This window comes from Lagopus leucura, unplaced genomic scaffold (genome assembly GCF_019238085.1).
Source record: "Lagopus leucura isolate 7727_CA_CO unplaced genomic scaffold, USGS_WTPT01 Super-Scaffold_100159, whole genome shotgun sequence".
In the NCBI taxonomy this organism is placed as follows: Eukaryota; Metazoa; Chordata; class Aves; order Galliformes; family Phasianidae; genus Lagopus; species Lagopus leucura.
Genome location: NW_024962335.1, coordinates 11,497,516 through 11,522,963, shown reverse-complemented (window position 1 = coordinate 11,522,963; position 25,448 = coordinate 11,497,516). Strand labels below are relative to the sequence as shown.

Below are 25,448 nucleotides of genomic sequence, written 5' to 3'. Positions count from 1 at the left end.
TTGGTGGGCATTCATTGTGTGGAATTCTTATTCACTCTGTGTATTTCTTGCTGTTTGTGCATCAGAGAGATGATGCAGATTTCCTCTCTTGTGAACATATAGATCTTCCTTTCTCTTTCTGAGAAGACAAACAAAACTCAGAGTCCTTTCCAAACCAAACTTGAAATAGTTTACTGTGGGAGAACCTATTGGGGAAGCCTAAAATGTATTCTTACTGAGATGGCCTGCTCTGTTGTCTAGATTTGTGTGGAGATGATTAGGGGGCCAGTCTTCTGTTTTGCCTTATGGTACATATTCTGTGCTCCTTTGACGTTTGTGTCTTGCTTTCTCTATAGCATCCTCCTGCTTCATCCGACTGACACTGGAACTGAAAGCCAGATTTTGCTCTATACAAAGGTATCGTTGTATGTGTATTGTGAGCAAGTCAAAAAGACAGAAAAGCAGATCATGCCTTATTTAATGCACCTGAATTAAACAAGGGAGGCTGAAAGACTCAAGAGCAAAATATAAACACTTAACTGTCTGTGGAAAAGCTGGATGTGTGAGAAGGGAGAAGGAGTTAGGAAGGGCAAGAGTAAATTTTCACAGCTTTGTGAGAATCCTGAGCTCCACTGTAAGCTGTGCATACAGAGATAAAGCAGCCTGACTTTTAAATAGTGAAGTTGGTGGGTGTTTTGTAATGAAGTAACAGTAGTATGAGTTCCATCTGAACCCTGGCTTCCAATACATGTATTACCACTACTTTTGTTCCCTGTGCCATCATATTATGTAAGAAAGGGAAGGGAGGAGGAAGACTTCAGCAGGAGGCATTGCAAAGAATGTTCTGTAGCAGAGGTTGTGATTTCTAGGTTGAGGAGGACTGAGGGAAACTTCCTTTTGGTCTACAGAGATGTTTTACCTCCTCTTTCCTTTGACTGCATCTAATTAAAAGAGTAAACAAAATACAGCACCCTCATCCAGGCTACCAGTTTGAGGATACCTGTGCATGTGTGGGATGATCTAGGTTTCTAAATGCAATAATGTACAATACAAGGATGCTGTGCTACACTGCAAAGTTGTTTGATTATGTGCTGTTGGAATAACTGGACAAAAAGAAATACCTAGAAATAGAACTGTTCTCACCCCTTTAGTCTTGGTATTCTTCCGTGTTCATCCCTGTAAACACCACTGTGTCAAAAAGGTTTGCAGTGGTAAACTGGAATCAGTTATGTGGAGTGGAATGAATTATTGGGAGCCACCTTCATACAGCCTTCTTTGCACAGTTCAGGGCCCTGCACTTTCAAGACTTCCTGTGAATATAGGATTTGAGGTTTGTGAGAGTATCCCACTGTATTCATGTCATCCCAAGGCATCTAAAATTACTGTTGTCATCATTACTTGCACCTGCCATGTCTGAGAGCTGACTGTTCTCTGGGAACTCTTGATTTTCCTGGAAGCCCAGGTTGGCTCCTGGAGTCCAGTAGTGACAGAGCAGGTGCTTCAATATGATGAGTGAGTAAACCAAAGTCCTGGCAGACAGTTTGTGACACTGGAAGTGTAAAGAGGGTGTTTCTAACCTTCTTACCGTATTTTCTGCTCTTCTTTACAGTAATCCTGCCTTGAATCAGGCCTGCTCCAGCTTCCTCTGCAACTTATGCCTCAGCCTTTACTCTGCCACAGAGAAGGAGAGAACTTCTTCTCAAGAAGGCAAGTTTGGGGTTTAGTGGCCAGCCTCTATTTAGGCAAATTTAAAAAAAAAAAAGAAAAAAAGAGAAAGAAAAGATGAAGGAAGGGATGGGACACAGGAACATGTATGAGTTCTATTTAGAGATTTCTTTCTAGAATGAATCAATTGAGATAAAAGCCAGAGAATGGTTTTAGAAGAGTTTGACTTTACTTGAATAGATGTGTGCTTATGGTTTTGTTTACATGGTGACATTTATTAGCACAACTGTGCATGGATTAATTACAATAATATTAGTTGCCACAGAGTCACCCTTATCTGGGTATTCAAGTCCTTTTTTCCCTCTGACATGCTCTATTTTTCCTGTCTATACTGCAGCTTTGCATTGTAGGTAAATCCCAGATAAGTGATGAAAGTTTTCGTATCACGAAATCTACTTTTCTACTGGCAGTGGTTGGTCACTGTACTGTCAGCATCAGAAGGAGTTGAGAACCTCAAACAGAAGTTTCTTTTCATCCCCGGGGCTAGCTCTAATATATCAGATCTTATGCCTGTATTCACACCAAGTCATGGAGATACACTTGCTGTTTCATGTACTGTTTGCAGACTGTGAGGTACTAAGTTGGCTTTGGTATTTCTTATATCAGGAGCTTCACTAATTTAACATGCTTGAGTTATAGGCAGATAGGTGCTTCAGTCCCTCCTGTTTGTCTTCCCCTGTCTGCTCATATTAGTTTTATTTCTAGAGCGAGAGATATCTGAGCTCCTGCAGAAGTGTCTGCCTCAATTAAACTACACAGTTGCAGAAAGCCTTCTCCTCCTGGCTGAAAACCCTGAACCTCTCTCCTTGGATCAGTCTCTTTGCAATCACCAACACTGCTTCATACTCCTCTTATACTTTGCCTACACCCTTGGAGACAGGTGAGCCAAGAGCATACAAGGTAAGTGATTATGTGACCATCACACATATGTATCAGTGGGTAAGGCATGTCTGATTTGTTTCTGCTCCAATCTCCTTGAATGCAGGTTTGTCCCAGAAACTGAATTGTTTTTAGCCATAAGAAATTTTCTCCTGCTAGCACAGGACCATCGAGACTGGCCCCCTCCATACGTACTCAGAGCTGTGCTTTACCTTCTTGCTGTCTGTCAGGACAAAGGCAAAGCCCTGGACTCGGTAAAAGATTTCTTTCTTAACACTTGAACCCTTTTTGTTAAAGGTTTTTCTCAGCTCTCGTCAACCCTCTTGTAGAAAGTAATTTGATGCAGTCAGTGATGAATGAGAGAGGAGTGTATGATGCATATACACTCTGGAAAGTTAGCTGTGAAAAGCCACTAGGGGATATAGATTTGATTGAATAAACTTGTGTCTGCGTGGGAAGCGTAAATGTGTTGGATAGGCTGTGAACTCACATACAGAATATTATGAATTTCATAGCTCCAGTCTCCTGAACACATCCACAGCCTCTGCAGCAGGCTTTCTAATATTCCCATATGGGCCTTTGCTGCTGCACAGCTTTGAGCACTACATAAAGCCTACAAGTTTCTTAGCCTTTGTGATGCAAATGGGCTTCACAAAATGATGTTTAACTGATGTATTTGATTGTCTGGTTAAAAGGCAATGTGATTGTTTTTCACAGTAAAATCTCACTGCTTTGGCTTTTGGATATTCACTATCTGGCAGTTATTTTGTTGTCTCCCCACCTCCCCCTTTCTCTCCCACACATTTACCAGAGGTCACTGTGTACTGTAAAGAGGATCCTGGATAATCTCCCAGATCTGAGCTTGGTCTACATTCATTGTCCTCTGCTGCTGAAATTCTTCCTGCACTACCCTGAACTTATGGGCAGATTTGGGCACCAGGTCCTGCAGCTCTGGTTTTCTTGGGAAGACTGCAATCATGTGGAGACTGAAGAAGCTGCTTTTGGCACGTCTGATCAGCTGAACAATGCTAACCCTTTACTTCCCATTCTGAAGAGCAATTCCAGCATTTTACTTATTTTACTGGTATGTGACTCACAAGGACCGACTGTTATCCTGGCTGTAACTTAGGGGGACCAATTAGGGCTTTTTGGTTATTAAAGCACTTAATGCTGCTGTCCCAAGGCCAAAGATTCTGCTAGAAGGGCCCTTGAGTTTATACACAGGCTTCCACCTTGCATCAAGCCTGATAACAGCAAATGGGATTGTGAGAATGTGCTACCTCTTTCTCTGTCATCCATTCACTGTGATAGAAAGGGAATTTTGAGAATTGGCTAGGAAGGGATCTGAAAGGTGCTGCTGATGTCTACCATGCAAGGAAATCATGGGCTTTTCCCTTTCTCTATCCAGACACACAGCTGGATAGTCTAGATTCTTTTGGGGCAGCCTTTTAAGAACTTGCTTTGCTAATTTAGAAGCAATGGTATTCTACTAATAGGTGAGAAGGATATGAGGAACAAAGAATGTTCAAAAGCAGCAGGTCTTGAGGGCATGGATTTCTGTTTGCTTGGGTTTTTAACAGGAGAGCCTTGTCAGAGATTTTTGCACTGCTCAGAGGTTTTCAAGACTGCAAGTAGCACACTGCATTGCTCTTAAAAGTTAAAATACAAAACTCAGAGGTCTTTGCTCACTTGCACCTCTCCCACCTGCCCTGTCACCCCTGCATTGGTGGCCACTTGTCCCACGACTGCCTACCCAGTTGCATAAGTAAATCCTTGTTACTTCCACACAAGAACACAAGATTTACATTTATGCCAAAAGCTAACAGCTGTGATGTTTCTTCTCCAGCCTGTTACAGTAGGAATTTCTTAGATTCTACATATGTTTGATGTATCATCGAGAATAGAAACCAATGTCAGCAAACAGGCGTTTGCTGACAATCCATGTTTGAAACCAGGTTTGATTCTGAGTGGGCACCCTTGTGGTGTTACAAGCTGGCATGTGTTTGTTCTAACCTTAGATACTATAAAGTGAATTTTAATATCCAGATTATGGAAATGACTGACAGAAGGGCTATTCCATCAGGCAGTTCTTTAACAGTTAGGGAGATATTACAGAATCCAAGCTTTTATAGTATTGCCAGAGCCATAGTAAAAGAGATCAATGACTTGACAAATCAGTGCAAATTAACAAAAAGTGTCCCTAGAGACTTGTCTATCCTATTACCTTTGGCAGTAGCTCTGGAACCCATCACTCCACAAACTAAAAATATACATCGCAGGTCTATCGCTACACAAAAGGGAAATGATGGCTCCTTCTCCAAATCATGCAGCATTCCTACTTTCCCCTTTCCTGTCCTGCCATGTACTTGTGCAGAAACACATTAATTTAACTCTGTCCCAGTCTTTAAAGTGAGTTGTAATAAATCACAGGCTTTGACAGTCTACCTCTAAGCTGGGGAAGAGCATAATCAATCTGAATTTAGATGGCCTAATAAAAGAGTGCAATGTCCTGAAATAAATATACTGTCAGAAATAAACAAAACTGATGAGGTGAATAACCTCAGCTTGAAAATCCACTAGTGAAATGGAAAGGCCTCTGCATGGTGGGGTGAAACAAAAAGGAATGCCCTTCCAAGGATGATTTATTTGCTTTCTGCTTTTATTAAAAGTCTGGATTATATAGAACAGATGGTTGGTGGCTTCATCTGAGACCTTGAGATCCTGAGTTGGGAGGAAAATGTTAACACAGTGAAGCATTTACCAGTGCCAGGAAGGCTGTGGCCCTCGGTTAGCACTATTTTGTGCTGTGTGTGCTCACCTGGGGATGAATGTGGTGTGATCACACACTGGCCCACTTGTCTTCTCCATGCTCCAGATCTGAGCTGATCTCTCGGAGAGTAGTTACAGGATACTGATATTAGATTGCATTCTTGAACGTTATATGGAGTAGGTATATGTAAGTGAAGCATGTTGTGCAGACGACTCTCAGGCCTTTATTCCTGAATGTCTCAGATGTGGGCAGGAATTAGGCAAACGAAAGGCTTTTTTTTTGTCTGGCAGAAGCAGCCTGTTCTTACCTTAACTGCTTTTCTTGAGTACGGGTTCCCAAAGATAGCAGGAAAAGGCTTAGGGCAGGCTCTAGGGTTGGTAACATTGCTCAGACCAGTTTTTGTTTCTGCTTACCTCATTCTGCTGTACCATTTGCAATGCAGTAGCCAGGACTACTGGGAGAGGAATGGCAGTGCTGATGTAATTTATGTTGACTATCTCATTATGTCAGCACTATGGGGCATTTTCTGCCTTGTCTTTATGGAACTACATCTATACATGCTCTGCAGGTAAATTTAATATTAAACACCTTAGCAACAAACAAATGCCCAAATTAAGGCTACTGGCTGTGGGATTTAGCTCAGAGACTCCAGACAGCTCTTTATTCAGGAAGGCTTGTGGGCTGAATGCTGTATACATTACTCTTCCATTTTCAGTGACTGAGTGATTGCTTGTCTGGTTTATGTACATTTCATGCAGTTTAGCTGTTGTGTTGCTGTTGTAGGTAGTAGGCTGCCAACCTCAGTCTTCTGAAAATGACTAATTACGAACTGACTCACAAGCTTGATTTTAGGCAAGCATCTTAATATGCGGCCTGATTTTTCAAAACAACAAGGAGAGCAGAAGTGCCAGAGGCTCTGTGTTCTTGGAAACAGGGTCTTGGCTTTGTGAAATCATTTTTCTAAAGCCTTGACCTTAAAAAATGTTTCCTCTACCCTTTTGTGCTGGACTGGGGCGTTCCATAGCCAAGTAGATTCTTTAAACAGCATATTAGTCAGTGCTGCCTATCAGAAGAGAGTCCTCCTCTTTTATCCAGTACTCCATTTAATCAGGACATAGTCAATCTGAACAGTGCTTTATTAGAATGTTTCCCAAGACACCAGATTAGCATAATGGTATTAAATAGAGGTGATTTTTCCCTAATCAGGGCAGAAAGATAGTGTATGTGTTTCTTTCCTCCCAGGACCTGGTCTGCTCAAGTTCTGTGGAGGTGTCTCAGAAGGTGTTGATGGCTCTAAGGACCTTTCTGGAAAAAAATGAGGATGTATTTGTCTGTGACCTCCTCCGGAATCAGTTCCTACAGATTCTGCAGCAGCTACTTGTAGAGAGTAGCTCGGCCTCCTTACAAGGTGACTCCCCTCTTTGACTTGGGTCTTGTGTTGTCAACTAACCAGGGAGGTGGCTGGCATCATACAGTCTGGGATGAAGTGTTTTTGAGCTGCTGACGTAGCTTTGGTACTTATCTACATGAGGAAACATACAAACAGAACTTTACTTATTTAATTTTCTTATCCAGAGATTCTTGTTTTGAAGTGTCTTTTTCAGATTTAAGTTTGTTCTTTTATTGAGGTATGATTGTTAAACTGAGGCAAGTTTATGTTGCCCTAGGTATTCACGTGGAGAGCTGTGCTGGTAAGTTTTTTCTGAAAGACAGAATCCTTTCTGCCTCCTTTGTGCAAGACAGCTGGGTGTGCCTGAATTCAGATGGTTTCCAAGGCACAGAGGCTGGGCACAGACATCATTTGAATCATTCATGATATTGATCCCCAAACAGGATCTGTGATATTATCAGACTTTACAATTCTGTTAATTCTTTCAAACTTTTAGCAGGGTTATGATTGGAGGAAATCTCTGTTTTCCTTACCAGCCCTGGCAGTGGAGTAGGGACTGTTAACCTATCAGTAAAGGTGCTGTGAAAGCTGCCTGTGAGCCTGAAATGAAAAAGGGAGCAGAGCTGGAATATCTTCAGCTCTTCAAGGATAGGAGTCCAAATCAGCTTTTGGCTGTCCTTAAAGGGGGGCACTAACACTACTAACTGCTCTGTCTGGGGGTTTCCATGGCCCAAAGTTGGTATGAAAGCATGAAAGGGGCAGTTGTTTTGCCCTAGCTTGAGGAAAGTCTGGTAGGCTGGAATAGAGGGGATGTTAAAAGTAGGAGCATGATAGTATAGAATGCTTTGAAATGTGCATAAAGAAGGCAATGTTGGCATCTGCTAGAGCTATCTTTTTTGGAATTGTGCACATCATGAATTAATTAGCAATTAATTACTGGCAGCCTCATGCGGAAAGGCAAATTTCATCAAGAACATAGTAGTGCTTAAGATACCTGTAAATATTCTGTCATCAAAACTGAAAACTCCTAAGTCTTTGTGGAGCTGTTTTCTGGAAATGAGTGTTGCTTGCTGTAGGTATGGCTCTGTTCAGTACAAAATCCTTACCTGTTAGCAGTGCTGTAGAGGATAATAAGCTAGAATCACCAGCTTATTACCCTAGAGTTACGAGGGAGGGATGTGTTTGCTCTGGGAAGCTGGTGGTCTGAAGAGCCTCATTCTTGCATACAGACCTGCCACGTAGGCCTCTAACATCTCATGTCTCTGTTCTGCCCGCTGGCGGTTTTCCAGCCTCACAAAATCCAGAGCAAGTGTTGCACAGCCAAGTATTCTGAGCTTCTGGCCTGCTGTCGAGGTATAGGCTGCTGGTGATGGTCAAGTAGATGGGAAGAGGGTTGTCTGGAATGGGCTGGTGATTCTAGCTTATTAAATATATGAATTTGAATGTGTAATGACCAGGTCTCTTACGTGGTTTATTAAGGGTGTAAATAATGACCCTAGCCTCCTTCTTTCCACCTTTTTTTCCAGTTATTCCTAGAGTGGTACTGGCAGGATCCGCCATGTAATTCAGACCAACCCACAGTTCTAGGAAGGGGGCCTGGTCCAAAGGAACTGTAGAGATGAGAATGAGGTTGGGAGAATGTAGGTGTGTTTCGGTGTGGAGAAGGGGAATATTTGCTCCTTAACTCACTCTCCTTCCTGAGCAACAAAGTTAACAATTCTTGGCACACTTAGAGGTAGAATGTTAAAGTTCACTGACAAACTGAACTGTCAGTATCCTTCATAGCTAACAGGAACCTGCCCATTTTGCTGAGCCTCCTATTCCTGGTGCAGCTGCGGAGCAAGGGCATGAGGGAGCTGGACAGCACAGACTTCAAGCTGCTTCACCAAGGTGAGCTTGTGTGTATCCGTCTTCTCCCAGGGACTTTGATCTGTTTCAGTAGTTAATACATAAGATGATTAGGGGCTGGCTCTTGGTCTTTTGAGAAGTGCATTACACTTACTGTTGTTTTAAGATACTTTCATAGCCAAAGTGTTGCAAAGAGCTCTTGTTGCCAGTTTAGGCAACAAAATACATTTTTTCTGCCTCTTGCAGAGGCAGATGTCTTTTGCGATACACTTTTTGTTTGAAAACCTCAGAAGGTGGTTGAAATATTCTTGTGGCCATGACTTGATTTCAGAGCCTGTGACTGTTGTTGATGTGATACGTGATGTGCTGATGTGCTCTGTGTGTCGTCCTTCTCCATCCATGCTTGGTGTTGTGGTTTAGCCCAGCTGGCATCTGAAAACCACACAGCTCACACCCCCTCCAAGTGGGATGAGGGAGATACTGGAAACAAAATAGAACTGGAAACAAAAATGGGTTGAGATAAAAACTATTTACTGAAACAGAAGAGGAAAGTGGAAACAAATATGCAATGATAACAATATATATATATACCCTCAATGCAATTACTTGCCACCTGCCAGCTGACACCGCGCTACCAGCACAAAGTCTCACCACCCACCCGAGTGAAATACAAACAGCCCCTGTGCAGTGACTGCCCTACAACTCCCTACAGCCTTACAGATTTTCACATGATGTTACTTGGTATGGAAGAACCCTGTGCCTAATTCAGGCAAGCTGTCATGGCTCCGCTGTTTGGCTGAAACCAGGACACTTGCTAGCACAGCACTGAGATCCTGGCCCCAGGGGTGTCCTGTGAACCAGCCAGCGGGGACCAACAGCCTAGTGTAGCCAGACTTCCCCTGGGCTGTGAATCCAAATTATGTTGGTCCCAGCCATTGGCAGGACTTGCCTGCTCCACCCCTGAGACATAGAAGAGAGGAGTGTGTTTGTTTATTCCACGTATCCTGACCTGCTCTTGTCTGCTGATTGTTAGTAGATGACTACTTCTCTCTTGCCTGGCAACTGGAGATTCGTGCAGGCCATCAATGAAGGATACTAGAAGAGTGTTCAGCTGATCCATTCTCTCACCTCTTTCTGCTCTGTCAAATTGATTTCTACAGAAGACTTTGAAGGGTTATCACTTTGAATTAGAAATGTTCCATGTCTCAAGGCTGCCTGTGTTGTCCTTGTAAGGAAGCAGTGTTTCTCAGACATTCATTAGCTAAGGGAACTGGGACTGTGAAAGAATCATGTCTTTTTTCTACCGGCTCTTCGTAGCCTCTGTAATTTCAGAGCATGGCTTAGCTGCTCTCAGAAGTAACAAGCTCCTTCTGCTTTTTCTTTCTGTTCTGTTTGTTTTGTTTTCCTACACAACTCTCTCTCTGCCCCAGCCACCCCTTCATTCCCTCTTTTACTCCTCAGCCTATGTTCTTGAAGGAAGAGTGCTCTTCTCTGATGAGGCCTACATAAAACCAGCCTGTAGATGGAAGGGGTGTAGGGAGGCATGTCAATCTGGTTTTTTTTGCTTGTTTGTTTTTGAGAACTGCTTACTTAGAGTTTAAGTTTTCCAAAAGATCTCCTATGATAGTGCTGCTGAGCTCTGCATTCCTGCATTTCCCTCACAAATTCTTGCTAAACACTATTCCTAAGTATTTGGTGCTTCCAGCAGGCACGGTGCGTTTATTACTTCTATGAGCAGTGTGTCAGGTGAAGAAGCAGAGCTCTTCCTACCATCCTCTGGTCTGGTTATTGGTCACCATGTGAAATGGGCATGTGGCTTTTGATGGTCTATCCAGTATTAGGATCAAATTTGCTCAATGGAAATGGGTAACTTATCTAATAGTCTGTAGTTCTTGGATTCATTACTGCCCACTGTGGTGTATGCCCTTTAATATTCCCTTCTCTGTTGTTTTTGTTGTTTGTTTGTTTGTTTTGCTTTGTTTTTGTTCCCCCTCCCCCCCCACACACACCTATCATCATCCTCCAGTACACTGTCTGGTCTAAAGCAGACTCTCTAGGGCTTGTTGCTTTGTCTGTACCATGCTCTGTTTAATTTTGCTTCAGGTTGTGTTGCTCTTGTCTGAATTCACTCCCAACTGACTGACTTCTTGCTTGTGCTGAGGTGCTGCATTATGTTGGCGTCTGTGTTAACGCATGTTCTTTTGTTTCCAGTCAGTAACCTCTGTGGGAAATGCAGGCCGAAAGACATAGACCTCCTGCAGCCATCCTTGAATTTTCTGTACTGTAGCCTTCACCAGACAACACCTTGTAGTCAACAGAGAGGTGAGGCAAGATTGTATTGATCGGTAAGCTAATCTCTGCAGGGCTGTGGCTTGGCCATCAGACATTGTGTTCTAACTGTCTCAGCAGGAAAGGTGGATTTTTCCCCTTTCTGATGCAGAGTTACAGTTAACAAACAACACTTTGTGTTTGGGATGATTTTTTCTTTTTAGATGGAGGGTTTGGCTTTGTTTTTTGTTGCCTTCTGATGATTCAGAAGTTGGCTGCTGAGAGGCAGAACTGCTGTATTTTTTTTCTTCATAACACACAGCAGTGGGGCTTTGGTGCCTTGTTGAATTGTCCTGGTAATTGCCATGGTTCAAAAAATTAAACAATAATAGAGGCAGCAATAACCAACCTCCTCGCTGTGTTGGCTGAAGTCTGGTCATTTTAGTAGCAGCCTGAGAGGTCGCTCATGCTGTGGGAGATGAATACTGTTATAGCTGGACAGCCTTAGCTTGACCAGCCATGGCAGCTAGGGCTGCTTCACAGCAGCAGGGGTGTGCTCTGCAATTCTCTTCTGCTTGTCAAGCTGATTTAACCTGTGACATCCCATCAGCCTCCTTGATTCATAGTGCAGCAGCCCAGATGCCTCTGTGTAGCCAGTTTCTCTGCTTCCACTGCTGTAACCACTCCCACTGGGTACATACCACCATCCAGGAGTCAGTGTAGAAGTAGAGCACTGGCCACTTCTCTTGTTCAGCAATATCTTAAACCAGCTGGATGGCCTTCCCTCCTGCAAATTGTCTCAATTTCCTGTGCAGGAGGGAAGATTTAGATTAGATGTCAGGGGGAAGTTTTTCACTGAGAGTGTGGTGAGGTGCTTGAACAGATATCCCACAGAGGTGGATAGATTGTGGATGCCCCATCCCTGCAGGTGTCCAAAGCCAGCTTGGATGGGGCCCTGGGCGGGCTGATTTAGTATGTGATCTAGTGGCTGGCAGCCCTGCCTGTGGCAGGGAGGTTGGAATTGAATGATCCTTGAAGTCCCTTTACAACCTAAGTCATTCTATAATTCTATGATTATGATTCATTCTGTTTCTCCTGTACAGCAGTGGCAGTGCTGCTCTCCAATGTGTCCTTGCTCGAGCTCCTCCAGAAGGTTTTGGAGTGCACCTGGACGTGGTCTTTTCCCTCTGAACCTACTTACCTGTCATCTGAGGATGCCTTGCTAAGCTCAGGATGGCTGCTGGCTGCTTCCCTCTTAATTTATCAGCATCGTTACAACACTGAGGTTAGAGCCATTCTGGTTCAGATCCATGGACTTGTGAAAATTTTAAAAAATAATTCTTTCTTAGCAGGGGAAAGTGGTTTGTTTTGGCCTGGAATCTGCTTGTCCTTGTTGCTTTTTTGTTATTGCCTACAAGTTATTCTTTACTGCATTTCTCCAGCTGGACTGGAAGCTAGCATGTTACTGAAGAGTGAGACACAAATCATTGCAATTAGAGATGGGCAGAAATGCTGGGATTTGGAGGGAGTGGAGAGGAAAACACCATACCCAGCCCTCCAGGTCCAAACCACTTTCTTCTTCAGGATAGAGCAAAAAATCTTTGTCAAGGGAAAACTAGGAGTGGAGGAACAGCTCCCATGGTTAGGTTTTTTTTTGTTTTTTTTTTGGTAGTAAAATGATCAATAATCACAGTCCAAACCTCTTACTGTCAAATAAGTACTTAATGTTAGCAAACTCATATGAATTTAGGCAGCTGTCATTGTATTTGACGCTTTGCAGTCCAACAAGAGGGCTAGGCTGGAGCTGTCAGCTGCTGTTGGAACTACGAGTTAGAGGGAATGGAGAGCTTTTTAATGTGCACACAAGGCAACAACACTTCCTTCTGAAGTATCTACCCAGGCCTGTCTTCCCTCTCTTGAGATGGAGTTAAATAGCATGTCATGAGTTCTGAACTCCACTTCTGTGGTTATGCCTAGTAGGGTATATTCTTTGGTGCATCTGCTCATGGATGATGAAGTCACATTAAGGGCATGTTTGCATAAGCACAAGTAGGCAAAGATTGTTTTTTTAATGTTGAGGGAAGACTTTGGAAAAGACCAAACTAGGTCAAGTCTGTACCTTTTACTTGATGGCTGTGCTGCCTCTGGTTAAGCGTCACCCTGGACTTGTAGGGACCATCAGTTGCGTGAGTGTATGGGAAGATCTTCCTGTCTGTTTTATTAACTGCTGAGTGCAATTTACATTCTCAGTTCTCAGGTCAGGGTTGTGTCTGAATGGTCAGTTATGCCAGCCCCAAAGTGATTTTGTTCAGGTGACTAGTATTGAGTTTCACCTTCTGGGATTGACTCTCAGCTCATATTGATCCTTGAAGTGCAATCATTTAGTGGCTTATAAACTTGTTTGATTTCATCAATACCTTACTGGCTCGATATGCTGTGATCTGCAATCCAGAATCCTCCTTGAACCAGAAACATGCAAAGAAATTACATATACAGATGGCAAATTGAAGTGGTTCAAGGATGTTTGAGTGTTTCTAATCTTCAGAACTTCTGAGCTTCAGTGTTTCTAATCCGCTGAGAGGAAGAAAAGAGGATAGAAAGAGTCACTTTGCTGCTTCCTGCTGCTCAGCGTTGCTGAAGCTTACAACAGAGCTACTTGGGTGCCTCTGTAGAGAGACCTTGTGATTGCGAACGTGACCAGGCTGTATTTCTGAGCCTGAAATTCATGGCTTCAAAAATGTGAGTTGCCCACATTCACCTCAGGTGTGCATTAGTAATGGGGACTTGCCTGGCCATAGCAAGTTTGTGTCTTAGCTGTGTTACTGCTCGTGACTTTAGCAGAAGCCTGTGGGTAAACATGGGTCATAGGTGGTAGGCTAATAAAGGCTTTGAATTGCCAGTGCTTGGACAAGTAGCAAGAGCCACTCTGCTACAGCAGCTACTCCTAGCTCTTGTACTGAACATTCCTCTTTTCACAAAGGCAGCTGGAAAGAATCAGCTCTGTGATCCTGATGCCCGTGCTCCCATACCACCTCTCTGCTTGCTGAACGGAGCAAGTTTGAACCCCTCTGGGCCTCTGTGATCGTTCCTACCATCACTGCTTGGATGGCTGCTTTGTGGGGGTAACAGGATATTGCAGACTTCCCTCTCAAGCCCACCTTTCCTGTATCTCCTTATTCCCAAGTTCCCAACTCCTCTGCCTCCTTTATGTATGTCTTCATGTCTCATCTGTAAGGAGGTTCTTAGCCTTAGGCACTCTGCAGGCTTCCCATACTGAGCAGGCAGGACCACAGAGCCGTGTTGTCACTGCTGGCTTTTGGTTGCTTGGCTCAGTGGCTGAAGTACAGCCAAGTTTGGTGATGGCTGTTGCCATTTTTCTTCATTTCATTCTCTTGCAGGTTCACCAGACACTTTCTCTAGACCTAAGACAAGTCCTGAATGCAATCATCTTCAGGAATAAGAAGCCAGTCCTGCTGTTAGGTATTTTTTCTCTGTTACGGGGACTAAACTGGGAGCAGCTGCTTATACAGTGTTGCAGGCAAGAAGGGAGATCTGGTGATTGTGGGATGGGAAAGTACAGGTGTTGGTAATCTGGAAGCTTTGAGACTAGATAACAGACTGTGAGAAGGGGCAAATGGAGTCTGGAGTTCTGCTCTCCATTTGGACATCTCTGTCCTGGCTGACAGTGACATCTGGAACTGAGTGTGAACTGGCACAGTGTCACATGTGGTGGAGGTGAACAAGGGAACTTGCTGCCATTCCTGCCTGCTGTTGTGAGCAGGTGCTGGGCAATTCCACTGGGCCCACAAGTCCAAATTTTCTCTCCTCACCTCTCCCATGCTATTGCACAGGCACCAACATACAGGGCAGGGGGGGGGAAAGCACTGACGCATCATTGTGGCTTCCTGTCTAGTGAGCATCGTGCAGTTCCTGAGAGCCATTCTGCGACAGAACTTCTCCTCCCTGCTGGTGACTGTTGTCCAAAACACAGCCCAAGGTACTACACAGTCACAGCCATCGTCACTGGAAGATGCTGCCTTGCACCCCCTCACCACGCAGCAGGTCTTCTCCCTTGTTGTCAGTCTGCAGAACCTTTTGGTGCATGTCTACTTGCAGGTATATAAAACACCAGTTTTGGAACAACACATAAACTAACCCAAGGAGAAATCACCCTATTGCAGAATGAAAGGGGTCTGCCTTTTCTTTCCTTCTGCCTGCATTTTCCACCCTTATAGAAATGTGATGAGGAGGAGGGAAAATGCTCTTGCTGCAGTATGCAAGGCATGGTGTAGTGTGAAAGGACGTAAATGAAGCTATGTAGAACTCCCTGCTGCTGAACTGGAGAGCTTAAATTTTGTGTGCTGATGACAATCTCTGTTACCCATCTCCTGCTCTGTGGGGGCTCCACACCCATAGGGACAGAGGTGGGAAAAATATATCAAATCTCAGCCCCTCCTCTACAGCCCTGGCAAGGTACTTTGGGGGAAAAGTACATCAACTTACATTTAGTCACTCAAGTGATGTTGGGCTCCAGGGGATGGTACATCGGTTTACATTTAACTCTCTTAAGCAACATTGGACTCCTATCTTTATTTTCTGGAGACAGTTACTTAATTTTTTCATCTCAGAATAAGTACTCGTGCCTTTGTCTGGCTCCTTGACATGACATATAATTTGCAGTACGTTACATCTTGTGAAGGAGGTGAAGGCTGTTATTTTCCTGTGCTGCATGTTCTTCAGAGCCTGCCACTTTATGAATTTTCCTCTTGCAGTAGCTGTTGACTGCTTGTTTTTTCTTGTTTTTTTCTCCCCTCTTGGGACTTCAGAAAGACTTGCTGCTTTCTCAAGCTGTGGTTGCCTGTCTGGAAACATTACTGGAATACCTGTATGTGAGGAACCAGGATGTTGGTAAAGTCTTCTCGTCCTTCCTTCTTCTGGGTTTCCCTCTTGCAGTGATTTTGGGCTCTTTGATCTCCATCCTGTAATGCCTTGGAGCATATGCCTAATGCATTTATGCCCAACAAGAAAAATTATTTGTGTGATCAGAGTTAATCATGTGCTTTGTGGGATGAAATCACAGTGCCTGGTTCCCCTGTAGGAGTCAGCCTTCACTTGGACTGTGAATACCAAGATGTTCTACAGAAGAAAATAGTCACTACCACCCCATGCCTTAATATGATAAGAATGAAACATTTAGGAAATGAGGCAGTATAAGAGTAGTTAGTCTTTCACTTCCAAGCCAATTTAGCAAACATTTAGACCATAAATATAGAGGAGGGAGGATCTGAATATGATGTGTCTTCCACACAGAGATGTTGGCAACAGTTTGTCCCTAAGGGATGTGAAGGGAGAAGAGAGTAGTAAACAGCCTCAGAGAATGGAAGCTGGAAATTCTATATTTCCAGGGGCAAATACAGACCTTGGTTTCAGGAGTCCACGTCAGACCAAATGTATACCATATCAGCAGTATAACATGTGACAGCGTGGTACGGCTGGGGGAAGAGAGGGCCCTTCTGCTCATTGTCAGCCTCCTGTCACAAAGTAGAGATGCTGGCTGTGTTCATTAAACAGAAAGTTAGTTCTCTGTACTCTGATCTGTTCAAATCAGTCATGTAAACACAGAGAAAGAGGGGAATGGAGTGAATGAGCACGAGACAAAAAAGACATTGTTGGGAGAGAGAAAGCTGTTGAATGAAAATATAATAGTGCAGATGAATGACAGCCAGTAGCTGAAGGGAGTCTACTAAGAGGCTTGTTATTGAGGGCATTACACTGATTTGGGATTAAGATAACAAAATGTTTCAGCTGAACCCTTCACTTGGCTGCCTAAATTCTTACTGTGGTGCAGTTCACAACATTGACAACAAGAATCTTCTTATCCTCCCCCAGCACTTTATTTGATTTTCTTTTTTTTTTGGTGTTGCTTTACCATGGACAAGATTGTTGTAGTGGCAACAGGGAGATTATGTGACTGCCAGTGGAAAAGGAATCTTTCTAAAGCAAAGGGCTCAAACCAATTGGTGAACTGTCAAGGTATAGCAATTATATCAGCTGACCTGTTGTAATTGTCCATCACATGCTTTCAACCAGTACAAGGTAATACAACTTAACTTTAGAGTGCAGTGAGAGATTTTGTATTGTCACAGATGGCAACCTTGAGTCTAACCTCTGTTTATCATATACACTTCTAATTAGAAATGTTTTCTCTACTGATTGTTTCCACTGCTGCCATCAGCCTGGCTGGTCCCTGTAGTATGCTTTCTGATGCAGATCCAGGCTCAGTTTTTGCAGCTTATGTTATAGGTCTTCCTTCGTTACCCAAGGAGTATTCTGCAGCTAAATAAAACCTGCGTTCAGGAACCTTGTCCTCATATTGAAACCAGAGGGTATTATTTTTGAAACCTTGGGCTAAAGATATCCTCTTACTATTTTATGACATGAACCCCAGGAGAGGGTTTATCTTCCTGTACAAGCACAAAGGTGGACAAAATGTATTTTGTGTTTTAAAAAGCTGTCAAGCATTAGTCCTCACGACTAAACTCTTGCCCAAAGAGTGACAGATTTTAAAGCAAGTAAGTACAGAGCAAAAAACCCCCTTAGTGTTCCACAGCTTGGGGCCTAGAAGTGAAAATACAAAGTCAGAGTTGAAGACTCCTTTTCCAGATCCAGCCTGTCACTTGACAGATTTTAAAGGTATCTTTCAGTGGCTTCTCCTTCTCTCCCAGCACTACATGTTGCTTCACAGCCCTGGCACCGATTCCTGCTCTTGACACTGCTCAATGGGAGCCAGAAGTCCATTCTGCAGCCAGAAATTCTGAGGCTCATGACTTTGGTGAGTGAGGGCAGGGTAGACTGTTCTGTTTTTTCCTTCTATGTTGGTACAGTGCATCTGAGTTGGTTACTGGAACTTAGTTCCTGCACTTACACAATCTTGGATACTGCTGTGGTTTTGTCCGTCACTGTATTTGTGTCCTATAATAATTGTACTTTGAAGTGAATTTCCTTTCCACGCTGTGCAGAAAGTGACTGCTCTTAGTGAGCACATCCTGTTCTTCTGGTGTTTGTAGCATTGATTTAGCATCACCTAGGACCCCTGCAGAGGAGAGGGGAAGACTACAGAGAATGCGCAGCTGCAGTTGGGAGTGTGCTATGGCTCTTTGGAGAGCAGGGTTTTGTGTGGCATCACTGCTTCTCTCCCTGTCTTTGGCCTTACAGACCTGACTTCTAAGGTCAGGGAACTACTGCAGTGTATGACCCCGGTGTACCTGGGGCCTATGAGCAGGAAAGGAAGTGTGCTCCTACCCAGCAGAAACACCGATGATAAAGCCCTCATAGCAGTACATGAGTGGAAAGGGTTATTTATGTGAACTTTCTTTCTCCAAATAGATGATGTGTCTGTCAATCTTTGTTATTCTTGGTGCACTTTGAAGGGATACTTGGCTCATTTTGATTCTTGCCTGACCTAAACCAAAACAAGTTTCAAGCCAGAGCACCACCAATTTGCACTTGCACTGGTTCTGTTAGAAATGGTATAAAATCAGGCCTGTGATTAGTGTGCTGCAGCGTCCTTTAACACAGAAGAGTTCTTTTCAGGTGATGAATTGCTATTGGAGTCTGTGGGTCACTCACTGATTAATGCCTCTCATTTCCTTTGTTCAAGTTTCTGAAATATCAGAGCAGCAATATCATTTCTCAAAAAGAAATTGGCCAGATTCTCCAGGAAGTGGCAGAAGCCAACTTACTAGAGCTGCCAGAGGCCACATCTCAGGCTCTTCAGCTGTTCCTCTGCCAGGTAAGTGATTGCCTAGGAAAATGAGAAGGGGGTACCCTAAGGGGTTGCTCCAGTCTTTGATGGGGAGTCATAAGCTTCCTCTGAGGCTATAGTGAGATGATGAGGAATCCTGCAGCTGCTAGCTTGACCTTGAGTGGTGAAATGAGAACATGACTGATGCCAGCAGCTGCCTAAACTGGTTGTCCGTATTGTCATGGGCCCCTTGATCAAAGTTTGGAGGGCTCATTGCTCTGGCTGGAGATGCAGGAGGAATGTGTGAAAGAACAACAGTTTGCTGTTCATCTGGAAAACATTTCTTGTCCTGACTGCTCAGATTCAGAGCAGCCATTGTCAGGTGGAGCCAGTGCAGGCACAGGCCATTCAGACTTTGCTGGAGCACCTTCCAGAACGGATGAGCACCTGTGCAAAACATCAGGACATTGTGTATCCTTTTGCTGGGCAAATGCCTTTGATAAGAAAAGTGAGGGGGGGAGCTGTAACAGAAGTAGAAGGGATACTTAATCTGCTGCTCCTGACCATTTTCAGCCAAAGGCAAACAGTGCAAAAAGTTGGCTAACTTTGAGATGAAATACCTCAACATTCTCAAATTTGAGAAGACGTCCGGGAAATGAAGAGACGTTTGGGATGAAAGATGGCTGTCTGTGCTGGGATTGCATTAATCTGTAAGGCAGAGATGGTGTAATGAAAGGGAGGCAGGCTGGGGCACCTGCTGACTTCAAAGCAGAAGCGATTCCCATACTGATTTCCCTGGGGGCTGAGCAGCCGCTTAACCTCTGTCTGTGAGCTAACTAGCACTGCTAAGCATGTGAAGTCTTGGCAACCCAAAGGTAACTCAAACACTTTTAAAGTACAGCAAGTGTTCAGAAACCGCTGAGTGGAGTTACTGAATCTCTTTTTGCTTCACATGAGCACTGGAGTCCCCTGCTGAGAACCAAATCCTTCTTCATGGATGGGAGGGGCAACTCCCAGATTTCTTTTGGGGAAAGAGGGAACCTGATGCCCGTGCTAAATTCAGTGTTGTTTATTTCTGAAACTGCCTTCCGGTCTTCATCATGCCGTGTTGCATCAAATAGGTAGCAGATATGGAACGGTCCCCAGCAATGATTTCCTGTTGGGTGGGGGACTTCCTCCCTCGTGTCTGCGGGGTGACACTGTCCTCCGCCATGGGCAGCATCTGTGGCAGGTGAGGTGTGCATTATCTGTGAGCAGTGGCTTGTCCTCGTGCCTAGTCCTTGTGTGACACTGCCTCTCTGCAGTTGGAAGCTGGGGGTGGAAGTTCTCACGGTCAAGACCGTGTAAACCACATCAAGTTCCTCTCTGCTGGTCTGTGTAGGGGTGAGGGAGGGTGGACGAGAGTCTTGTTACGTTGCTTGAGTAGTTTGGATACCTCTGTTTTATTGAGAAAAAGCCTTCTTAAGGTTCACCCACATGAACATTCTCCACGGGTTGGTGAGATTCCATGGTTTGGGAGAGAGGTAGTTTAGTACGATGATACTTACGGGTCTCTTCCAACTCAGGATATTCTATGATTCTACCTCCTGTCACCACTGTGTCAAATGTGGGAATTCCAGTGTCATGCTGGAGTTTCAGCTGTGCTTTCCCTTTGGTTTCCACTCATGCCATCGATGACAGATGTGTGGGCAGTGTGGCGATAGCCCTGCCACAGTGAAGACTGAAATGAGAAGATGGGGTACGCGCAACAGAGTGAGAGAACAGAATGGAGACAGCATCCTGCCATTTATTCCCTGCAAGTTGTAGAGAGGAAGTGGACAAAGGAAGTTAGTTTGTTGTTAAATTTTTGTTGAATATCATTCATAAAGCAGAGTTTCTTAAGCAGTTCCTCTTTTTGTGTTCTGTTTGGGATGCCACTTAGCTGACACTCTGCAGATTGTAAACTGCAGCACTGCTGGATGGCATGTGGTGGGTGAGGTGCTCTCGTTTTCCTTGCTGTGGGATGAGGCCATCCTGAGCTGTGTCTCACTGGGAAGGGGAGAATCAGAGAATTGAGTTGGAAGGGACCTTCAAAGGCCACCTGGTCCAACTCCTCTGCAATGAACAGGGACACCTACAACTCGATCAGGGTGCTCAGAGCCCCTCCAGCCTGACCTTGAATGTCCCCAGGGATGGGGCCCCATCCACCATCTCTCTGGGCAACCTGTGCCAGTGCTTCGCCAGCCTGATTGTAAACAACTTCTTACATCCCTTCTAAACCTCCCTTCCTATCATTTGAAACCATTTCCTCTTGTCTTACCCTAGCAGACTCTGCTAAAGAGTCTGTCCCCTTCTTTCTTATAGCCCCCTTTAGATACTGAAAGGCTGCTCTAAGGTCTCCCCGGAGCCCCAGCTCTCGGTCTGTGTTCACAGGGAGGCGTTCCATCCCTCGGGTCATTTCCGTGGCCCTCCTCTGGACACGCTCCAGCAGGTCCACGTGTGTCCTGCGCTGAGGACTCCCCACGTGGCCGCAGCACTCCGGGTGAGGTCTCGCAGTGCAGAATAAAGGGACAGGATCACCTCCTTCACACCGCCGGTCGCACCGCTCCGAACGCAGCCCGAGGTACGGCGGCCGGTGGGGCGGGGCGGGAGCTCAGGAAGTGACACGGCGGGGCGGGGCGGGAGGCGGTGGCGGCATGGCAGCGCGGCGCTTCTGAGCGCCGCTCCCGGCCCCGCTCCCGGCCCGCAGGTAGGGGGTCGGGGCGGCGCGGGCCGGGCGGGTCATTGCGGGGCGGGCGTGCGGCGGCTGCTCCGCGGGGCCGGGCCGGTGCCGGGCGTCGGAGGGGAGCCGCGGGCTGCTGCCGTAAAGCTGCCCCGCACGTTGGCCGCTTCCCGAAGGACCGTGGCACCCTCCGTGCGCGCGAGAGAGGGGCAGCCCGGAGCGCTCAGCCCCGATCGAGCGCTGCTTGGAAGAGGAACTCCATCTCCCTGAGCCCGCAGCCGTGCAGAGCCACCGGGTGCTGCCGAGCCCTCCGCAGGCGGCTCTGTCGCTGGCGGAGATCGCAAAGCTGTGCCGGTGATGTCCCCGCAATAGGAGTCTGAGTTCGGCGGGTGAGGGACTCGGAGGCGAGCAGATGTGGCCGTGCCATCACTGTTCAGCGCGAGCATTCCCTGCTGAGCCTCGCGGAGGAATGCCGCGGGAGCAGTCTGGTACCCCGCTTAACTTCTGAAGCTTTCGGTTCGGGCTGTGCATGTCTCAATCTCATGTAGATTGAGCCACGTATGCTTGGCGGTGTGGGGATGGACTCCCGGTGGTGCAGCGGCCCGTCGTTTCCCCGTTCTGTGCTTCTGCACTGAGGAGGGGAAGCGGGGCTGTGCCGTGCCGGTCTCTGAAATGCTCGGTTCGGATGCAGCTCCCTCGGGAGAATCTATAAAGTAATTAAAAAACACGTTAATGGGAACCGCTAACTGTCTATAGTGCAGCGTCTGTCGTGCTTTCGAGAAGCGTATCTAAATTAAGAGAATGGGAGACAGCGAGGCAGACGGGTGGGCTCTGCGTGCAGCAAGCAGCTGGTTGGGGCTGCTGGGGATCACAGGGGAACTCCTTCCCATCTGCTACACAGGACAGGCCCTGGCAGCCTGGTGCTTGCTTTTGCAAAGAGGGGAGCAGCTCTGCAGCGTTTCTCTTCACCCAAAGTGAGCTTGAAGGCACGAGGAAGGGCTCTTGGGGAGTGTGGAGGAACATCTGCATAGAGGGTTTTGCATCCCTGTGCTTAGCTTAGCTTAGCTTAGAGAAGGAGGGTCACTGTTTGGGTCATGACCTCATGCTAGAGTCACAGGCAGTGTTCAGGTTGCTTAAATTAGGGAAGATTCAGGCAAATCTTTCCCAGTTCTGTGATGTAGTCTGGGCTGGAGTGTGCATATGGTGTGTGAGCTGATGGGGCTCTGGTGGTGCAGGAGCACAGCACATTGCTTTTGGCACAGGAAGCACTGGAAGGGGCTGCGCAGTAGTGATGGAGTTCCCATCCCTGGGGGTATTCAGGAAATGTGTGGATATGGCACTAATGGATGTGGTTTATTGGTAGGACTTGGTCAGTCAGGTTAATTATTCAACTTGGTGATCCCAGCATGGTGCCTTGGTGCTGTGTGTGAGCAGGGGATGGCAGTGGGTGTGCAGCGAGGACACAGGAACCTTGTCTCTGACATAGCAATGGCTGTTTTGGGTCTGGTGGGCTGGCAGGACTCCTGTGGGGAACATCTCTGCATTGTCACTGGTTTTGTTGGTTTTGTTCCAGGCTGTGGCCTCCAAAATGGATTTCCTCTGGATCTGCCTCATCCTTTTGGCAGTGGTGCTGCCTGAAGGCAGCCTGGCAGACCTGGAGAAGCAGAGGATGGGCTCTGGATTGGAGATCTGTATCCTTTCCCGTAGTGCCATGCCTCTGTCACGCTCACACCTGAGGAGACTGTGGAACACTTGCATGTGAGGAGATGGCTCAAGGGGGATGGAGGAGAGAGGAGAGAAGGGCCCTAAGGCTATGCTTATTGCTAACGACATGGGAACAAAGTGTCATATGGCTGCTGGGCATGACCTTGAGCAACCCGATGTTGCTTTGATCCTGCCTGGAGCAGAGCTGACACTGCATACCTCCAGGGCCCCATATTGCCACCTGCTAGTTCTTGGGCAATACGAAATAGCAACCCCTGCTCAAATGTTGCCCCAGTATCAACCAGCACTGTTGAGCACTTTCCTCGTCTTCCTTTTATAGGAGGGAGTTGTTAATGAGATGTCGGGGCTGGTTCTGAGGCAAGTTTTTCAGGTGGTATCTGATGTTCTCCTCATGCAGTGCTGTTTCTGCTCCTGTGTGCTGGGTGTTAGCAAGCGCCCTGTTGGAGTATCTGGAATCCAGTCTCTTGGCCTCGATATCCCACTCCCAGAACTGGGCTAAGTCTTTTTGGGAGCAGGCTGTAAGCATGCCCAGAGCCCCACAGTGCCCTTGACATCACTCCAGATAAGAAACTGTTCGAGGTGAAGCGCAAGGACCAGATGAATGCCCTGAAGAACCTCATAGAGCTCAATGACATTAACCAACAGTATAAAATCATTGACATCATGCTCAAGGGACTCTTCAAAGTGAGTGTGGAGTGGGCTCGGTGCCGTGGGGCAGGGATGGGTTTGGGGCACCTGCACAGTGATGCTGGGGAGGGCAGGCAGCAGAAGTAGGGCTCACAGACGAGCAGAAAGGGGAACAGAGGGACACAGCGAGGCACCTCATGGGATGAGAGGGCAGTGACTGAGAGCTTTTGCAGGTGCTGGAAGACTCCCGGGCTGTACTCATAGCTGCAGATGTGCCACCAGATGGGCCTTTCCCCCAGGATGAGAAGCTGAAGGATGGTGAGTGCTCCATATCACTTAACCCCCCTGGCTAGGATCTTGAAGCCTGCATCCTCTCTCCCACTCCTGTCCTTGGGGGTTGTCCCATGTCCATCCTTGGTATCCCATGTCTGGTGATGCCCTAAAGCTGGCACTTTGGGGTCTGTGGGGTGTCCTGCTGATGGGGCTGTTCCTCTCTTCCTCAGCGTACTCCCATGTGGTGGAGAACACAGCCTTCTTTGGGGACGTTGTGTTGCGCTTCCCCAAGATTGTGCACCACTACTTTGACCGCAACTCCAACTGGAACAACCTGATCCGCTGGGGCATCGGCTTCTGCAACCTGACGGGCGTCTTTGAGCAGGGGCCCCACTCCCAGCTCCTGGGGCTGGTACGGCCCTGAGGTCACTTTTGGGGGTCTGCAGGGGGCAGAGGGCAGGCAGAGGAGTAGAGGCTGGTGGAGACTGAGGTTTCTGAAGGGTGGGAGGAGGTGGTGATTACGGTCTCCCACAGGGGCTTTGCTTTGCTCCATAGATGGCTCAGGAGCTGGGCATCAGTGAGAAGTCCCCCAATTACCGCAACCCCTTCAAAGCTGACCACTCTGAGGTAGGGTGGCCGAGCCACATAATCCCCCTCTTCTGTGACTCCACTGGGTTTTGGTTTTAGTTGGGTTTTGAAGAGTTTTTATTGTTGGGTTTTTACTGTTTTTTTTTATGGGCTTTGGAGGGTTTTTGTTGGGTTCTGGTTGGGTTATTACTGAGTTTTTGCTGGGCTTTGAAAGGTTGCTGTGTTCTGGTTGGGCTTTGGAGGGTTTTTGTTGTATTCTGATTGGTTTTTTGTTGGGCTTTGGAGAGTTTTTGTTGGGTTCCGGTGGGTTTGTGCTCCACAGGAGACGCCAAGCTCTGGCTCCACTCTCCCTCAAAACACTGAATTTGTCATTTCCTTCGTACTTCCATCTCCTGCCCACCCCAGTTCTTCCCCAGCGCTGACACCTTCCAGAAGGCGCTGCGCGAGGAGGAGAAGCGGCGCCGCAAGGAGGAGAAGCGCAAGGAGATCCGCAAGGGCCCGCGCATCTCTCGCTCGCAGTCTGAGCTGTAGGCCCGGGTGGGCCGGGACCTGCATCGATGCAGCCGCTCCCACCCATGGCTGGGCTGGGGATGCCCTGCCAGCCGCTTCTGTGAGTTTCAGGGTGGATTTTTGTTTTTCAGTCGATGCGGCCCAGTGGTCCCACGGCCCCAAAGTGGGGCTATCCCTGAGCAACGGGCGCTGGGGCACCACTCGTCAGATGGGTGCAAAGCCGTGTGCTGGGGACGGGGCATGCGTTGTTTTTCTGGAATAAATCGGAACGGTTGTTATTTTTTTTACGACGAGGCTTCTTGCTCGCTGCCATGGAGAAGGCGGTGGGCAGGGCCGTGGGCGCGGCGCGGGGCTCACGCTTGTGGGCTAGGCCTTGCCCCCTCATGAATATGTAGCTCGTGAGGCAGGGGGCGTGGTCTCG

At 46.6% G+C, this 25,448-nt stretch overlaps 2 protein-coding genes across 11 annotated transcripts in view; both read left to right on the top strand.

Annotated features, from left to right (window-relative positions):
• The window catches only part of MEI1 (meiotic double-stranded break formation protein 1), a 36,936-nt gene extending 15,848 nt beyond the window's left edge, over positions 1-21,088 (top strand). For 4 of the 8 annotated variants that reach the window (XM_042889812.1, XM_042889811.1, XM_042889816.1 and 1 more), the window contains 16 exons: positions 336-396; positions 1,589-1,686; positions 2,410-2,584; positions 2,690-2,837; positions 3,395-3,667; positions 6,596-6,761; positions 8,529-8,633; positions 10,803-10,913; positions 11,963-12,144; positions 14,258-14,339; positions 14,773-14,975; positions 15,686-15,767; positions 17,585-17,691; positions 18,520-18,651; positions 18,965-19,074; positions 19,696-20,489. In XM_042889812.1, coding sequence (XP_042745746.1) covers positions 336-396; positions 1,589-1,686; positions 2,410-2,584; positions 2,690-2,837; positions 3,395-3,667; positions 6,596-6,761; positions 8,529-8,633; positions 10,803-10,913; positions 11,963-12,144; positions 14,258-14,339; positions 14,773-14,975; positions 15,686-15,767; positions 17,585-17,691; positions 18,520-18,651; positions 18,965-19,074; positions 19,696-19,891 — 2,231 coding nt within the window. In that variant the 3' untranslated portion in view covers positions 19,892-20,489. Of the gene's footprint in view, positions 1-335; positions 397-1,588; positions 1,687-2,409; positions 2,585-2,689; positions 2,838-3,394; positions 3,668-6,595; positions 6,762-8,528; positions 8,634-10,802; positions 10,914-11,962; positions 12,145-14,257; positions 14,340-14,772; positions 14,976-15,685; positions 15,768-17,584; positions 17,692-18,519; positions 18,652-18,964; positions 19,075-19,695; positions 20,490-21,015 lie in introns of those variants that run through there. The other 4 variants (XM_042889815.1, XM_042889814.1, XR_006182079.1 and 1 more) reach the window with 3 other exon arrangements.
• Positions 21,089-21,117: 29 nt separating this feature from the next.
• On the top strand, positions 21,118-25,309 carry CCDC134 (coiled-coil domain containing 134). Of its 3 annotated transcripts, none has more exons than XM_042889821.1 (7): positions 21,118-21,205; positions 22,878-22,995; positions 23,592-23,713; positions 23,890-23,974; positions 24,160-24,341; positions 24,485-24,556; positions 24,923-25,309. In XM_042889821.1, the coding sequence occupies exons 2-7, from the start codon at positions 22,893-22,895 to the stop codon at positions 25,046-25,048; spliced, it is 690 nt and encodes a 229-aa protein (XP_042745755.1). In that variant the 5' UTR covers positions 21,118-21,205; positions 22,878-22,892; the 3' UTR covers positions 25,049-25,309. The 3 variants fall into 3 exon arrangements, with proteins under 3 accessions (XP_042745755.1, XP_042745753.1, XP_042745754.1); XM_042889819.1 differs by lacking the exon at positions 21,118-21,205 and adding an exon at positions 21,261-21,331; XM_042889820.1 differs by lacking the exon at positions 21,118-21,205 and adding an exon at positions 21,531-21,693.
• Positions 25,310-25,448: the final 139 nt, after the last annotated feature.